The 18,364-nt window shown below is 46.1% G+C and overlaps 1 protein-coding gene across 4 annotated transcripts in view; it reads right to left on the bottom strand.

The window, feature by feature from the left end:
- Gemin5 (gem nuclear organelle associated protein 5) overlaps positions 1-17,450 on the bottom strand; it is a 50,104-nt gene extending 32,654 nt beyond the window's left edge. For 2 of the 4 annotated variants that reach the window (XM_052757544.1, XM_052757545.1), the window contains exons 1-9: positions 17,210-17,450; positions 16,390-16,550; positions 14,519-14,700; positions 12,192-12,343; positions 11,873-11,992; positions 8,950-9,082; positions 5,587-5,752; positions 4,525-4,737; positions 3,559-3,644 (exon numbers count right to left, since the gene is read on the bottom strand). In XM_052757544.1, the coding sequence (XP_052613504.1) occupies positions 3,559-3,644; positions 4,525-4,737; positions 5,587-5,752; positions 8,950-9,082; positions 11,873-11,992; positions 12,192-12,343; positions 14,519-14,700; positions 16,390-16,550; positions 17,210-17,375 (1,379 nt within the window). In that variant the 5' untranslated portion in view covers positions 17,376-17,450. The remainder of the gene's footprint in view (positions 1-3,558; positions 3,645-4,524; positions 4,738-5,586; positions 5,753-8,949; positions 9,083-11,872; positions 11,993-12,191; positions 12,344-14,518; positions 14,701-16,389; positions 16,551-17,209) is intronic. The other 2 variants (XM_052757546.1, XM_052757547.1) reach the window with 1 other exon arrangement.
- Positions 17,451-18,364: the final 914 nt, after the last annotated feature.

The raw sequence follows: 18,364 nt of genomic DNA, 5'->3' as shown, positions 1-18,364 counted from the left end.
AGAAAACAGACCATCTTTCTCTGAAAAGTGCTTCCTGTACATGTGGTTGTTGGTATCAGAGAAAAACAATTTAACTTTGCCTCAAATAGTTGGTTGTTAAAAAGCAAACACTTAACTTACTATGTAATAATGTCCACCACCAAAACAAGTCCTGAGTGCACTGCCCACCCACCTGGCCAGCTAGAATCATTTTTCTCTTCTGTTTCTCTAAAGAGCCCATAGTAAAGCAACGCCTAGCTATTTGGCAGTTCTGAAGCTACGAAGGAGTACAGAGGCTATGATAACCATAATCACTCAACCTGAGGGATGACAGGCCACCCCTCCCCCCTGCCCCCCCATAAGACAGGGCCTCACTACATGGCTCTGGCTGCCCTGGAACTTAGAGAGATCTATCTGCCTCTGTCTCCTGAATGCTGGGATTAGAGGTATGCAACACCAAGCCAATTCCAGCCAGCACCACATTCTTGTTTTGTGGATATTTTTTCTGCATGTATGTCTATTTATCATGTGCGTGCCTGCTGGCAGAGACCGGAAGAGGGTATAGGAACCCCTAGACTGGAGTTACAAAGTTTTAAGCTGTTGTGTAAGTGCTGGGACTTGAACATGGGTCCTCTTGAAGAGCTGCAAGTGCTCTTAACCACTAAGCTATCTCTCCAGCCCCCCAGCACCACATTCTTAAAGTGCAATAAAACCTGAAAGAAGACAGATCCCTAAAGCTTTTTACTGTATTCCAAGGGGCTCTTGCTCTTAGGGGCATCCAGGCTTGACTTCTTGGGAAAAAACATCACTATTAGGACTTTTAGAGTCAATCATAGTCTAGGTATGGATTTAGAACTCCAGAACCTGCGTGGAAGGAGGCATGGTACTGAAGTATCAGACACACTTACAGCACCCACAGTACAAATCCCTTTGGCTCAAAGCAACAAAATAAACCATCCTGACGCCTATCAGTGACACCTTCAGTCTTCCCTCACGGCTTAACTTCTGGTAGCATGACTACTCAGCTTATGGGATGACTTAGTGCTACTTATATCAACATCATTTTGTTTGGTTATATACTCCTTTGAAAGAGTATTTCAGCAAAAATGGAGAACTAGTCAAGCAGTTGCATATAGACTGGGGAATTGACTTGGATGATTTAGCATTCATGAGGCCTATGGTGGTTTGGATGAGAGTGGTCCCAATGGGTTCCTATGTTTGAATTCTTGGTCCTGTTTGGGAAGGTGTGTCCCTGATGAAGGTGTGTCTCTGGAGATGGGCTTTGAGGTTTCAAAAGCCAGCACCATTCCCAGGTTAGTTCTCCCTGCCTCAGCTACTGCTCCAGCGCCATGCCTGCCTGCTGCCATGCTGGTCATGAACTCACCCCCTGGAACTGTGAACCCCAAATTAAACTCTTTCTTTTGTAAGTGACCTTGGTCATGGTGTCTTATCACAGCAGTAGAAAAGTAACTAGGACAGATCCCTAGCACAGCAAAGAAAAGAAAGAGACAGAGAGGTATGGCAGAGGGAGGAAGGACACGCAGAGAGGGTAGCCCTGTAGTAGAAATGGCTCTTGTATCCTTTCCCAAGAGACACTGGCAGGTCAGGCGTGGCAGCCATGTGGGTGCTGTGGTGTGGAAGCAGTCAGCAGGATGTAATCAGTGAACATGGATAAATTCCTGCAGAATTTTATTTACACACATTGAGACCACCATCCAGCTTCTTCCTATGCCATGGAACACTGACTCTATCCCATTCCCACATTTAGAAAGGAACACCCTGAGCCATATGCTACTCTTGTGATTTGAAGTGCGGCCAGTGTAAATGAAGATTACAGCCGGGCAGTGGTGGCACAGGCCCGTAATCCCAGCACTCAGGAGTTTGAGGTCAGCCTGATCTACAAATCCGGTTCCATTACACAGAGAAACCCTGTCTCCAAAAACCAAAAGTTACTCATAAGCTACTTTATATTCTTTTTTAAAAAAGTTATTTTTGACTTTAAGAACATGGGCATTTTGTATCCATTTGTGTACCAAATATGTGCCTGGTTGCCCATGGAGGTCAGAAGACAGCATCAAATCCCCTGGGAATGGAGTTACAGACAGCTGTGAGCCACCATGTGGGTGCAGGGAACAGAACCCGGGTCCTCTGGAAGAGCAGCCAGCACTCTCAAGCCCTAAACCCTTTCTCCAGCTCTATTTTACACTCCTTAGAAATGCTGAGACCATATATGACACACACAGCATATCACACTTGGGCTCATGGCTCTTCCAGAATCCGGACACCATGCTAAGGATTACTCAGAGACAGGCAGCTTGTGCAGTAAGTAGTAGGGAACAGAAAAACTGGCATCAGGAGATGAATTCCAGCCAAAAAGAAACAGCCAGACAAGTACAAGATGAAGAGGTTAGAAAATGCGCTAAGATTTGGAAATGCACCCATACTATTGAAAGAAGTGGGTATTCCAGAGAAAAGGACAGCTAAGAGACAACCAAAACCCAACAGAAATGATCTCAGAAAACAGAAAATATCCAGAATATGTCTAATTCCAGATGTCAGCGTATCACCAAAGTCTGAAACTTTCTCAGTCATAACAGGACTTTACAACTATACAGAATGCCACCTTCACATTGTGTTTGCTTTTGGTTGTTTTTGTTTTGAGAAAAGTGTCTCCTTATACATACCAGGCTGGCCTCCAACTCAAGAGTTATATACACCTGCCTCAGCCTCCCAAGTGCTGGGATTAAAGGCGGGCACCACCATGCCCAGCCTCATCTTTGTTTTGTATTTTTTGGTGCTGGGCAGATGCTCTACAAGTCAACTATATCCCTATCTCTGAGACTGATCACAGGAGACATCAAAAACCACAGATAAAACAGAAAAGGCACATGTCCACTAGTCTTGCAGCTTTGTATGTATCTGGAAACTTTTGTACAAAAAGCCACTGGTTTATCTTGGTGGCTTTTTAAAAAAAATTATTTAATGGTTTTTGTTTATTTATTTTACTGATGTTTTGCTTGTACATATGTCTGTGTGAGTATCAGATCCCCTGGAAGTGGAGTTACAGACAGTTGTGAGCTGCCATGTGGGTGCTGGGAACGGAACCCAGGTCCTCTGAAGAGCAGCCAGTGCTCTTACCCGCTGAGCCATCTCTCCAGCCCACGTTGATAGTTCTTAAATACCAGTCAGGCTACACTGTCATCACCTGGAAAACTCATTTTTTCTCATTCTTTTTCTTCCTTTTTGAGACAGGGTTTCTTGTGTATATCACGCTGGTTTGTAACCCTTGATCTTTCTGCCTTTACCTCCCAAATGCTGGAAGTAATGATGTGCACCCCATCTCTCACTTTATGAGTCTTAGATATTAAATCCAGGACACTGGGCATGCTAGTCAAGGTCTCTCCCACTAAGCTACATCCTCAGCCTCTCAAATAAGTTTTTAAAGAAAATTCCGAGTTCTGAACCTCAGTATCAGAGCCAAAAGATTCTACTCTATAACAGCTTTATTGAGTGCCAGGTTTCTGACAATCTGACATCATAGGTGCCCTGCTCACTGAGCTGAGGGAGAGTCAAACTTACTTGTTGGAACAGGTGTCATACAATCCCACTTTCCCGTCATCAGTTCCGAACGCCAAGCAGCCCTCCTTGTTTGGGTGCCAGCATAGCTACAAGAGAAGTTTCCAGATGAGAGAGGAGTACCCATAAAGGAGTCAATCTGCAGTCCTGACCATTGCATGGAAAACTTTCTTGCTCTTCATTTAATTCTCATTGTTTAGTAAGAAAAAGAAGGATTAAAACAAGAAGGGCCAATAAGGACTCAGCAGGTAAAAGCACTTGCCTCCAAGCTTCACCACCTGAGTTCAACCTCCTAAGACCCACATGAAGAAGGAAGAACTGACCCCCAAAACACAAACTGTGGGAGCCCACAGAGGCTTCCTAGTGATTCTCAGGGTCAGAGAATCTGAGCTTGCTTTACCTAGCAGGGTTGTATAATGGATGATTTGACCACGGGCGTGGTTACCAGGTGTTTGGAAGGGTCTACATTTGGCTATGTGGTGTGCTTGCATGGGGGGAGGAAGTCTTTTGCCTCTCCCCTGGGCATATTATAAAAAGCCCTTTTCAATAAAGGACGAGGCTGGTGGGTATTGATCCAGGCCCTCCCAAAGCTATCCTTTGTTTCTGTCTTTCCTCACATCAGCTAGGTCTCCCTTTCTATCATTTCCTAATTCCTTTCTCCTCTACCTAAGAACTCTTCAAAAGGTGGGAGCTAGACTCCCACAACAAACAAACAAACAAATGCAGTAAGAAAAACAGCAACAGTTAAAATCACTGCATTCTGACTGTTCAACACAACCCAGGGCCAATCCCACACACCTCAAACATTTAAGCCATCTCACAGTACTCTGAGCTGACGAAAGAGTCTAGACCATTCAGAGCTTAGACAGTGAGAAGTTCTTACTTCATGACAGATACCTTTAAACATCCTTTGATTTCCAGCAGTATCTAAAAAGAATCTGAAAAAAAATCTCCAAGAAGTCTCCTTACCGCTGTAACCTTGGACTTGACTCCTTGCCAGAAGTTTTTCACATCATAGTTGTTCTTTATGGAGAGTGTATTCCACACCCGGATCATGCCGTCCCCAACACCTATGGCCAGGCAGCCCATGTCCACAGGAGAAAAAGCCAGGCTGTAGGCAAAACCTCCAAGAGAAGGCAATGTCCAGCAGCACTCCAGGGTGGCCATGTCCCAACATTTTACCTAAAAAAGAGTAAAGGTTCAAAAAAGCAAAGAAATGGGGGTTAAGAATTAAATATTTCAAATGAGATTTAATTCTTCCAGAGGGAACTGTAAGAAGCTTCTCTTATGAGCAAACAAATCTGCAATTTATCACAAAGCTCAAATCTCTCTAGGAGCACATCCACTCCCAGGCATGTTCAGTGAATCGGCACCCTGCAGCCCAGTCAGTAATGGAGAACCCAGGCTCGCCATCTCCCCAGGTCATGGTACTGCTAACCCCCTCTCTCACAACTCTGGAAGAACGTGCATGGCCTCCATCAAGAGCTGCTGACAAGTCATGCACTTCACACCTGGGGGCGTGCAGGAGAAAAATGATGCCTAAATCCAGGACTAGAGCCGCAGTTCAGCTCGTAGAGCATCTGCTTACCATGAAGCAGTGGCTCCAATCCCCACTACAACCAGGTGTGGTTACAGCACTTGGAAGGTGGAGGCCAAAGGATCAGAGGTTCAAATTAATGGGGAATTCAAAGCCAGACTAGGCTAGAGACCTGTCTCTAAAAAGCATCTCTAGCCGGGTGGTGGTGGCGCATGCCTTTAATCCCAGCACTGAGGCAGAGCCAGGCAGATCTCTATGAGTTCAAGGCCAGCCTACAGAGCAAGTTCTAGGACAGGCACCAAAGCTACACAGAGAAACCCTGTCTCAAAAAACCACACCAGTGCCTCTGGCTGCTCTTCACAGCCTCTGCTGTTGCCATATGCAGTGTACTTGATAGCAGGGGCTCTGAACTGGAATGTGGAGATGTGGGTGAGGACAGACACCTTCCAACCCCGGCCCTGTGACTCTGAACAAAAGCAGAAACGACTTCTTACATCTCTGTCCATGGATGTGGACAGTAGCAGCTGCTTGCCATCCTCAGTCTTCAGAGGACACAAATTGAACACAATTCTGGAGTGATTCTGCCCTTCTGCTGAGGTGCTGAAGAGCGTGTACTTCCGTCTCCATGACTGGGTGAGGTCCCACAGCAGCAGCTCGCCTCTGAAAGAACAAGAGCACACCTCTCACCAGCTGTCACACTGTGGTTGTCTAGCCAGCTCTGGAACCTCAGTGGTAGAAGAAAGTGATAAATGTTCCCTTGGTCACTTGCAAGTCCAAAAGGTTAGTATGGTTGAGGAAAGAGACTAAGTCCTTTTCTCAGCTCAAGAGGCTCCCTGACAGGAAGCTCTCACAAGGAAAATGGAGTCTGCCACAGGGAATACTCTTCCAGAATCTACAAATGGGCTGAGGAGTTTCTGACAGAGCTTACAACCAGCTTAAATTGTCGGACCCAACTGCTGGGCCTGCTGCATGCCCCCTCCCTTGGTGGCCACACTTCTGTTTTACAAGTTCAGTGTATGCCCAAACAGATCTGTGGTGGCAGTGGTGCATGCCTTGAATCTCAGCACTCAGGAGACAGATGTGGAGCCTTGTGAGTTCCTGGTCTATAGAGCAAGTTCCAAGACAGCCACAGCTACACAGAACCTGCCTATCCCCACCCCTGAAAAACAAAAACAACCAAACCAAAACCAAACTTTTTTGTGTTGGGTATGGTGGTGTGCACCTTTTTGAACTCAGTTATTGGGACAGCTGAGGCAGGAGGATCACAAGTTCAAGGACAGCTCTACCACAAAATGAGAACCTTCAAACATTAAACAAGGGCCAGGTGTGGTGGTGCATACTCTTGATGCCAGCACTTGGGAGGCAGAGGCGGTAGAGCCCTGAGTTTGAGACCCTCCTGATCTATATAGAGTTCCAGGCTAGCCACTACTACATAGTGATACCCTTTCCCAACAAACAAGTATCAACAACAAATATAAACAAAGGGCTGGTGATGTGGTTCCATGGGTAAAGCACTTCCAAGTCTGACCTGAGTCCTATCTCTGGAATCCACATGATGGAAAGAACGAACCAAGTCCTCAAAGTTGTCCCCTCAACTCCACACACATGCCACGGCATACATGTGCAAACACATACAATAAATAAGGAATTCTTTGAAATATTTAAAACGAAGCAGAGATACTGCAACATGCGCCCTTTACTCTTCTCTACAGGAGGAAAAAGAAGCCTCTGGAAGGTAGTGGAGGGAAGGACACAGGTGCTTTTACTCTTGAAATTTCAATGTACAGGACTACTTTTTTGAAAAATTTTTTGAGGGGCTGGAGAGATGGCTCAGTGGTTAAGAGCACTGGCTGCTCTTCCAGAGGACCCAGGTTCAATTCCCAACACCCACATGGCAGCTTACAACTGTCTGTAACTCCAGTTCTAGGAAACCTGGCACCCTCACACAGACATACAGACAATGCAGGCAAAATACCAATGCACATAAAAATAAATCTTTTTTTTTTTTTTGGAGAGAGAGTCTTGCTATATATCCCAGGCTAGCCTGAAGATGGTTCTGCCTCAGCCTCCAGAGGACTGATTATTTTAGGCATGGGCTACCATGTCCATGTACTATATTTTAAAGACATTTCTCTTCATATTTAGCTTTAATTTATAAAAGTCAACCAAAACTTGCAAACTTCAAGATTTATCATTTTTGAGGTGGTAGATGTAAGGAGGGGATGTGGCTAACATTCTGGGTAGTTTGCAAGTTTTTCTATATGTCTTATTTAAAATAAAGGAATTAGCCTGTGGAATTCTCTCAGTGTCTTTGGCACTGTGAAATATATAGTTCGTCTTTGCTCTTTTCCGGCCTGCATCTCTGAAGCAGTATCTTTTGCACATGAAGCTGATAGCTGCAGCCTCAATGTGGCTAAAAGATGTAGGCTGGTCACTCAGCAAACCCAGGCAGGATAAAGGAGTGACTTGCAGTCCCAGCCCAATGTTAAGAAAGGGGAGGGATCAAGATAAGCTGGTCACTAATGGCTTCATCAATTACATGTGTGTGCTGTGGATGGTCTGTATGGCAAATGTGTTGCTGATTAGTCAATAAATAAAACACTGATTGGCCATTGGCTAGGCAGGAAGTGTAGGCGGGACAAGGAGGAGAATAAAGCTGGGAAGTGGAAGGCTGAGTCAGAGAGACACTGCCAGCCGCCACGATGACAAACAGCATGTGAAGATGCCGGTAAGCCACGAGCCATGTGGCAAGGTATAGATTAATGGAAATGGATTAATTTAAGCTGTAAGAACAGTTAGCAAGAAGCCTGTCACGGCCATACAGTTTGTAACCAGTATAAGTCTCTGTGTTTACTTGGTCGGGTCTGAGCGGTTGTGGGACTGGCAGGTGAGAGAGATTTATCCTGACTGTGGGCCAGGCAGGAAAACTCCAGCTACATGTGTGTAACAATGATTCCATAAAAGTCAAAGGAGGACTGGAGAGGCCTCTTCTCTCCCACATGCTGCCCTGCGAATCTCAACTGTATCCTCTCGAATATCAATATAAATAGGTGAGTTTTATCAGTGGCTTACGCCAATGAACTGAACCAGGGAACACAGAGCAGCTCAAGTCAAACCACCTAGGGTTTTCAACTAGCACGTATGTGGTAGGAGGGGCGGCGGTAGGCAAGGCAAAGAGATGGCTCAGCCTGTAAAGACACCCCAGGGAGCCATGATTCTGTTAGTAAACAGCACAGGCCTCACAAATTTTCCCATCTATCATTTCATTTATTATGCCAAGATGGCTGGGCAAAGTGAGGCACTTGAGAAGCTGAGGCAGGAGGATCCTGAGTTCTAGGACAATCTGTGCCATAAGTAAGACCCTGTCTTTAAAAAAAAAGATGAATTGGGCTGGAGAGATGGCTCAGAGGTTAAGAACACTGGTTGGTCTTCCAGAGGTCCTGAGTTCAATTCCCAGCAACCACATGGTGGCTCACAGCCATCAGTAATGAGATCTGGCGCCCTCTTCTGACCTGCAGGCATACATGTAGGCAGAACACTGTATACATAATAAAATAAATCTTTAAAAAAAAAAAAAGATGAATTATAATGATAACATAAACCCTGGCTATTTCTCCATTTTCTTTTCTTTTTTCCAAGACAGAGTCTCTCTGTGTAACCCTGGCTGTCCTGGAACGCACTCTGTAGACCAGGCTGGCCTCGAACTTGAGATCTGCTTGCCTCTGCCTCCCCAAGCGCTGGGATTAAAGGTGTGGGCCACCTATTTCTCCATTTCCTGAATATACAATAAGCCTGGGGAATTTCCAAATCTGAACAGGAAAATAGTATTTACTAGAAAGCACAACCCCAAGACTTACCCAAAACAACTGGATACCAGCTGTGTTGGCTGGTTCTTAGGCCAATGAAGTGTCAACCAAAGACGTTCTTTAACTGTTGGGTCCACACCCCCTCCTCTTCTCTTCAGAAAGGGCAATTTCAAAACCATTATACCTGTCGATTAGAAGAGAGTCAATGCTCTCTCCAAACAGTGAAAAAGGAAACTCACCCTCCCAGAAATCCTCAATTCTATGGTCTACAAGCTGTTTGGTTAAGTTATAGTAAAACCCAGGGGCTAGGTGACTCAGCGAAGAGCTTGCCATGCAAGCTTGAGGACCTTAACTCAGGCCCCCAGCACCCATTAAAAAGAAATATGCTGCAGTGTGGGCGCAGACCCAGGCAGATCCCGGGAGCTTGCTGGCCAGCTGCTAGTCTAGCCTCATCACTGGGAGGTAGGTTCAGTGAGATCCTGTCTCAAAAAACAAGGCCAAGAGAAACAACAACAACCAAACATGAAGAACTGAGGAAGACACCTAACATCACCTCCAAACATGTGCGTACACAAGGAACACCTCCTTTTGTTATGGAGACACACTAGATAGAGGTTAATTCCAATCTAGCTATTTAGGCCAAATGAGCTTTTACAGGCTATTCGGAAACATGAAAAATCAAGAGTATCTTTGTCTGGGACAGCCTGGGGAGACAGCCCACTTCACAAAGTGATTGCCTTGCAAGCACTGAAACTTGACTTTGATCTCCAGGACCCATATCAAAACCAGGCATGGTAGCATATGCCTGTCCACATGCTAGGGAGGCAGAAGCCGAGCTCTCTGGCTAACCATCCAGCCTAGCCGACTTGTCAAGTTCCAACTCAGTGAGAAATCGTTTTTTTAAATGGCACCCGAGAAATAACACCGAAGGTTATCCTTTGGCCTGCAGATGCATGTGCACACACATAAACATACACACATGGGAACATTTTTGTGTGGAAAAATGAGTTCCTAATTAGAATGAGAACCTAACTGAGATTTTCAACAATTGCAGGACAGTGGAATTCTCCTAGAGCAGTGGTTCTCAACCTTCCTCATGCTGTGATGATCTCCAACCATAAAATTATTTTCATTGCTACTTCATAACTGTAATTTTGCTACTGCTATGAATCATAATGTAAATATCTGATATGAAGGATATCTGATATGCAACCCCTCTGAAAAGGTCATTTGCCCTTCAAAGGGGTTTGACCCCCAGGTTGAGAACCACAGTCCTGGTTGGCTATAACTCTAACGGGCAAATTTGGCAGTCGACACACGGTGTCAGGGAAACCTCCACCAGTACTGACCCAGAGACCTGTACTGTTCATCAGAACAAGCACAGTATTACAAACACACATGCCAGGGTCTGAGTTCAGAGATCCAATTCAGGAGATCTCAAGTGGAGTCCAGAAAACTGAACTTCCCAGTACTCTCCAGCAGGTCTGCTGTACAAGGGGAATCCAGGACCACTGTGCACAGCCATCATGTTCAGGGATCCTCAGACAGGTGTCCTGGGAGGTCCAGTCAGGGAGGTGTGTTTAGGTTCATTTGAATAAAGTGGTGATGCTGGCAGGATAGCTCAGTGGTCAGAGTGCTCGCCACACAAATCTGATGACCTGAGTCTGATCCCCAGAACCCACATAAAGGTATGAGGAGAGAACCGACTTCAGAGCTGCCTGACCCTCAAACACACATACCCTCTACCCAACAGCCATAAATAAAAATGTGAACGCAGCAAGCTTGTTCATGTGCACAGTGGGCATTCTGGGTCTGTACCACCTGCCCTGCATCTGTCTCTGGGAGTTACAACTCGGGTTTTTTCCATTCTTAAGAGTCAAGGAAAGCCCATTAGTCCTGTTCTTACAGTAAAGATCTTGCTCTCCGGTGGATCTCTGTGAGTCTGAGGTCACTTTGGTCTACATAGCAAGTTCTAGGACAGCCTTGCTTTGCATGGCAGGCAGGACTCCTTCAGCAAAGCAGGGGTCCTTGCCTTCTGGACGACACCAGAATACAAAAGAAACGAAAGCCAGATGTCCAGAACAGAGAGCTCTAACCAGGACACAAGAGACAACAACTTTCTGGTAACAGATCTTGGACAGATGATGTTCTTGGAATACGATGAACAAGCAGCTAACTCGACTGCAGCAGGACAGGCTTTCACACCGAAGGAAGAGACACCGAGACAGAACACAGAAGACCTGGGAGAGAGTCTCGACGAGGTATTATCTAGGTTAGTTTGGCCTCTGAGCATGTCTGTGGGGGACTGTCTAGATCGACAACAGATACAGGAGGGCCCAGCTGACTATGGGATGTATCCTTCGGTAGATGGTCCCAGGCTGTACAAGAAAGCCAGCTAAGCATAAGCCAGGGAGTGAGCCACCATGTGGCATTCCTCCACTGAATGGTTTCTGCCCCAAGTTCCTGCCTTGACTTCCCTCAATGACAGACTGCCACCTATAAGCTGAAATAAAATCGCCCCTTCCTTTTATCAGAGCAACAGAAAGGAAGCTAGAACACAGCCTACGATGGGCGGCACCATCCTTGGTTTAGGTCCTGAACTTCCTTACGGGCAGAGAAAGCTGAGCAGTAGGTGTGCAGGCATCTCCTCCCACCCCCAACTGTGGATGTAATGCTTCAAATTCATTCTGACTTCTCTAAAACAACAGAAGGTAGGTAAGGGAGCTGGAGAAAAATGGCTCATCAGTTAAGAGGACTTGCTGCTTTTCTAGAAACGCCACGCTGTTTCCAACACCCACATGGTGACCAAGAACAGTTTATAACTCCAGTTCCCAGAGGATCCAATGCCTTCTTCTGGTCTTCATGAGCACATACATAGTACACAGACATGTGCGTGCAAAACACCCATAGACATAAAATAAAAGCCAATCAATCTTTAAAATGAACGCAGGACAACACTGGGCATCAACCTTACCCCGTCCTCGGGAGCAGCTCCAGATTCGAATGGTCTGATCCTTGCTTCCCGTGGCTAAGTAGCAGCCTTTTGTAATGGGGGTTTCTGTTATCAGTTTCCCATTGGGAATGTTGGGTTCTTCTAGGAAAGAGATGGCAATTTTATTTTTAATTTACAGTGAACACACACTTGTGACAGAAAAAAGTTACTTCCCAAAACTCAGCTCTCCCCTTCCTAGTCTGATCTGTGCGGCTCGAGTTTTACATATAATTTAGAAGTTGCAATCCTACACTTAGTTGTTTAGGTCTAAAGAGAACAGAAGCTCCTTCGATCGTCTTACCGGAGTTTTCCTCTTGGTGTATGGATAAGCAGTCTTCACCAGACAGAGGACACCAGGCTATGGAGTGGATTTCATCATCATGACCTCGAAGCCTGTGAATGACTTCTCCTTTCTTACTGATGTCAATGATAACCACTATACCATCCTTGTAGCTGAAAAGTAAGGTAGAAATATTGCAGGGGCCTGCAGATTCACACTGCTAAGCCGCTCACCTTTCTGAGCTCTAACCCAAGCAGCAGAATCTTCCCTTTTCTTCCTTTCTGTCTCTTCAGATACCAGCTCAAATCCTACGCATGCTTGACCTGGGTCTAGATTCCGCTCTCTTCTCTGAAGACTCCTTCCCACCATGCCCTGCCTCCTTGTACAGCCATTTGCAGACCTCCAGGGCTGATGCTAACTCAAAAGACATGACTTTCCCCTCTTCTCCGCCCCTCCTCCCAGTACCCACTGGATTTACAGCTTGTATGTATTGCTGCTGCCCGGAAAGGTGAGACAAATTATTTAGAAATGTTACTAAAAAATAAAGACAGCTCACTAATCAACTTTTCTTCTTCTTTTTTTGAGATAGCCTCATACATCCCAGACTGGCCACAATCCCACGATGTGCCAAGGAACTTCTGATTTTCCTGTATCCACCTCCCAAGTGCTGAGATCACAGGCATGAGCCAACATATTTGCTTAATGCAGTACTGGGGACTGAACCCAGGACTTTGTACATGCTAGACAAGCACTCTACCAGAGGAGCTCCATCTTTAGCTCTACAATTGGTAATACTTTCCACTTACAAACCTAACAAGAACTGTTATACTATGTGGTGGTTTGAACAGAAATGGCCCCCATTGACTCAAGTGTTTGAATGCTTGGCCCACAGGGAATGGCACTATTAGGAGCTGTGGTCTTGTTGGAATAGATGTGGCCTTGGTGGAAGAAGTATGTCATTGGGGGTGGGCTTTGAGGTCTCAGATGCTCAAGCCACACCCAGTGTGGCAGTCTCTTCCTGCTGCCTCCAGATCAAGATGTAGAGTCCTCACCTCCTTTTCCAGCACCATGTCTGCCTGCACATTACCATGCTTCCTGCCATGAGGATAATGGACTAAACCTCTGAACTGTAAACCAGCCCCATTAAATGTTTTCTAAGAGGTGCTGTGGTCATGGTGTTTCTTCATACCAACAGAAGCCCTAAGACGTACTGTACTCTAGAGCTGTATTTGTCCTACACATTAATCTATGAATTGATAAGAAAATGAGAAATTCTAATAGCTTTTTAAAAAGTGAATTTTTTTGGACACATTAAAAAGTATCCACTGGGGGTTGGAGCAATAGCTCAGCAGTTGAGAGCACTGGCTGTTCTTCCTGAGGACCTGAAGTCCCAGCAACACAAGGGGGCTCACAATCATGTCTCTCATCCTAAAGGATCTGCTGCCCTCTTCTGGTCTCCTAGAGCACTGCAAGCACATGGTGCACAAACATGCAGGTAAAATATCCATCCATGTTAAAAACAAACAAAAACCAACCAGCAAACCTTACACCAGCAGTTCTCAATCTGAATCAAGAGCCTTTCACAGGGTAGCCTAAAACCTTCAGATATTTACATTATGATTCATTAACAGTGGCAAAATTAGTTACAAAGTAGCAACAAAAACAATTTTTGGTTGGGGGTCACCACAACACCAGGAAGTGTATTAAAGGGTAGCAGTATTAGGAAGGTTGAGAACCAATGCCTTAAAGTATCTACTCCTAGCTTAAAGAAAAAAAAAAAAATTAACCACCCAAACAGCTTATACCTCCTCCTACCAAATTTCTGCTTTGCTTTCTGAGAGGTAGCCAATGTTTCTGATTTGTAATCTATCATCCCTAGACTTTCTTTATCAATGTTTCCAACTAAGAGACAATTTTATTTTGTACATCCAAAAGCTTCATAAATGGTATCATAAAGCTGGCTTTCTTTGTCTGTTCTGTTTGTGAGGTGCATGTTAGGATACATGTATCCCTAGTTCAGGTTTGTGGTGCCAGACCCAGCACAGAGTCATGCGACACTCTGGAGTTAATGTCACATCCAAGGATAGTATAAGTTAGCCAAGAGAGAAAGAATATGCTCCTAACATTGGGAGGGTGACTGGAAAAATTAGATGGAAAGAGGGGAGAAAACATAGTATCATGGTAAGAGGGAGAAAAGCATGGATCTGGAGATCACATGACACCAGGACAGAAGGCTTCCTCTGAGGACTGAGGCATACAAGGCAAGGAGAATGAAAAGCATGACCATAAATTAAACCAAACCATCAACAGATAAACCATCAACAGACAGCACAGTACTTGGTACTCACCCAATGGCTACTAAATCTTCATGATGAGGCGAACACGTAAGACAGAAAATGGTCCTGGGCTCCGTGAAGAGGTGCTGGCTGTCATTTCTGTTAAGCCAGTAACAGAAAACAACTCCTTTTTCATCCCCAGAGACTATTAAGTCCTTAACCGTTGGAGACCAATGCAGTGCTGATATTGTATGCTTCAAACAAAGCAAAGCCAGATGAGTCTCACCTGTCAATGTAGTACTATAAACTAGCCCAATGTTAGGCACATTACAGGCACTTAGGAACTGTGCTAGAACTACCTGTAGAGTGATATATTGAATCCAAAGTGAGAACTTTTTGTGTGTTTTTGAGACACAGCCTCATTCTGTAGTCCAGGGTGGCCTGGAACTCAGAGTGATCCTCCTGCCTCAGTCTCCTGAGTACTAGGATTGCCATGCCTGGCTTTCTGGGCACACACGCACACTTTTATTTATGTGTGTTTCTGCAAACTCATGCGCCATGCATTTGTATGTGGAGGAGGCTGCCGGAGGGCACTGAGTTCCCTGGAGCTAGTTGTGAGTGATGAAAATCCAACTTGGGTCCTTTGGGAGAGCAGGAAGCTTTCACCCACGAGTCCCAAAGTTGCTGGGTTTTTTTTTTTGTTTTGTTTTGTTTTGTTTTTTAATGGGCTGTGGAGAGCGTGTGCCACAGCTGAGCACATGTCGGTACACTCATGGAGCTAGTAGTCTCTTTCTACTTTTATGTAGGTCCCAGAGATTAAACTACCTAGGGAGCTGGAGAGATGGCTCAGTGGCTAAGGGTACTTGTTGGTCCCAGCACCCAGATGGCGGCCAACAACCTTCAGTAACTTCAGTTCTCGCCTCTTCTCATCACCACAGACACCAGGCACACAGGCAAAATACTCACACACATACAAAATAAAATGAAAGAAAACAAAATATCAAAACTCAGGTCATCAGGCTTATGTGACAAGCACTTTGCCCTGGAAAGCCCTCTTATCTGCCCAGGTGTTTATGTTATATAAAACTATTGACTCTGTCAGACTTTGTAGGTCATGCTATAGGACTGTCACTGCTGAACTCTGTTATTCTATCATGAAAGCAGCTAGGGGCTAGAGAGATGGCTCAGCGGTTAAAGGCATTGGATGCTCTTTCAGAGGCCCTGGGTTTGATTTCCAGAACTCACAAGGTAGCTCACACCTGTCTATAATGGGATCTGAATGCCCTCTTCTGGTGTGCAGACATACACATAGAAAAAACTACCCATGCCAGGCAGTGGTCGTGCATGCCTTTAATCCCAGCACTCGGGAGGCAGAGTCAGGTGGATCTCTGAGAGTTCGAGGCCAGCCTGGTCTACAGAGTGAGCTCCAGGACAGGCTCCAAAGGCTACACAGAGAAACCCTGTCTCGAAAAACAAACAAACAAACAAAAAAAGAAAAAGAAAAACTACCCATATACATAAAAGATGTAGTGACTACATGTAGCCATACTTAGTATTAGCTTTATAAATAGGCAGCATAGTTAACTTGTGGTCTGTCTGCCCCCCTCACCCCCAGACAGGATCTCTCCTGTAGACCGGACAGGCCTTGAAATCCTCATCTTTCTGCCTCCATTTCCCAAGTGCTAGGATTACAGGTGTGCACCATCATGCCCACTTATGCAGTTCTAGGGGTTGAACCCAGGGCTCTGTGTATGCTAGGCAATCACTCTACTGACTGAGTTATATCCCCTACTTTAAGCTCTATTTTCAAAAGAAAAAAATGCATCTTTAAAAGGTTTTGGAAGACCTTCCAACATATCTAACTAATGAACACAAATTATTAACATTCCTTCACATGGATGAGACGTATTAAAACACTCTGAGGACTCAGGATGGACCGTTACCTGATGGAGTGAGTGCTCTGTCACCACTGCCTTAGTCTCTACATCCCAGATTTTCACTGTCCCATCATCTGAGCTGGTGGCACAGAGGTTGTATTGTCCAGGGTGATGAGAAAAAGTGAAGCCGGATACTCTTTCGGTGTGTCCCACCAACTCTCCTACAACTGGAAGTAAAACCAGACTTGTTTAACTAAACCACTATCCAGACAATCGGACAGCATGCTGCTGGATGAACAACACGCAGATGAATAGTTGGGCCAAGTTCGCAGGCTGAGGACTAGTCTCAGTCCACAGGTGAACGTGAAAGCTGTTTTTACTTAATCTTGCCATAGGTCATCAGGAATAGAACAAGCTGATATTTCATAACACAAGGCATTATCAAACCCTGATTTGTGTTTGCTTCATTTTCTTTTGCGTCAGGGTCTTGCCACGGTTGGCCTGGAACTCACTTATGTAGCCTAGGCTGGCTTTGAACGCGCGGCAATCCTCCAGCCTCAGCCTCCCATGTTGCTGGGAATCACAGGCAAGCATCACCGCATGTGGCGCAAATTCAGACTCACCCCATTCATCCTACAGAAATCAGCATCCTGTAATCACCCAGCGGGAGCAGGGAACCGAGAACAGACCCCAGCCTAAGGGGCGTCCTAGGGGCCGGCGGGGCCTTGGCAAGGGAGGAAGGCCAGGAGCGCGGTAAACGCCGGGTCTAGCCCGGGCCAGCCCCTCCGAGCGTAATGGTCCCACGTGCGCCCGTGGTACGAGCCGGCGACCTACAAACCCCGGAGAGCAAGGCAGAAAAGACGGCGCCGACCCGTGGGGGGCTCACCGCGAAACGGGGGTGCCCCTGGGCTCGCGCCCGCACCCGGACCCACGCGGACGAGGAATACGGAGGTCCGGGCAGCGAAGCCAAAGATGCCTCCGGGCGCCGCGTCGCTGCAGCGCGCGCAGTACCAGTTGGGGGACGGCGGTAGCGTCCGCGGCTCTGGTTTCATCTCCGCGGCCGCCGAGGCTCAGCGAGCAGCTCCGGTGGGGTGGTTCGCAACCGCGGCGTGTAGCGGGAGGGGGCGGGACCAAATTGAACCCCGCCCCTGAAGGTGGGCGCTACGGAGCGCGCCGAGGTCCAAGCTGCGCTCTCGCTCTGGTGCGCTGCCTGGGACTGAATTCAGGGCCCTGAGGTTAAGCATTTCCTTAATTAAGGGATTAGACCGGTGGAACCCGCCAACCAGCCACGGAGGTTTAGCCCTCAGGGCAGTTCAGTATCCCAATCCAGTATTTTTTTTTTTTTTTTTAAAGATACGTAGCGGCGTACTTTACCAGTTTTGGGAGTTGGGTTTTTTGTTGTTTTGTTTTCTTAATTCCAAGACATTGTTTCTTTGACAGTTGCAAGAATGTATTTAACTAAATATTAAAAGAATGAATCGGACTCTGGTGTAAATCCCAGCACTCGAGAAGCTGAGGCAGGAGGATTGCTGCGAGCTTCAGGCCAGGCAGCCTAGGTTATAGTGCGAGAGCCTGTCAAAAGAAATAAAATGAATTAGGAATCAGAAAGGGCAGGAAGAGTTTTGCAGTTGGGTGGAAATTCTGACTCTGGGTTCTTGGTATTCAAAGATTAAAGAACGGGGGTTCCAAGGGCCTCCTCCTGCTTGCTGGAGTGCCAATGCTGTGAAGAGAACTGAGTGTGGCTCGTGGTGTGGAAGTAAAAAAGAATGGGAGTCTCCTTACCACCCAAACAAGAGCAGCGTACTCAGATTCTGCCATACTTCTGTATGGCTATTTGCCCTGCCCGAATTCGGCATATGAAAACTTGCAATGCCTATCGTTAATAGAGAGCTCTTACATATGCTAGCATGGCCTACGGGCACTGAATTTGGAGGCACCCAGCTGCACATTGATCACTAGTTTTGCCAGTAGCTCAGATCAAATCTGTCTCAGATGTTTCTCACTTAATATTTGCCTTGCTGGATTGCTGGACGAATAAGGA

Source organism: Peromyscus californicus, unplaced genomic scaffold (genome assembly GCF_007827085.1).
Source record: "Peromyscus californicus insignis strain IS unplaced genomic scaffold, ASM782708v3 Scaffold_3__1_contigs__length_106647218, whole genome shotgun sequence".
Taxonomy (NCBI): domain Eukaryota; kingdom Metazoa; phylum Chordata; class Mammalia; order Rodentia; family Cricetidae; genus Peromyscus; species Peromyscus californicus.
Note: the sequence above shows the minus strand (reverse complement) of the source record. Positions and strands in the feature narration are given on the sequence as shown.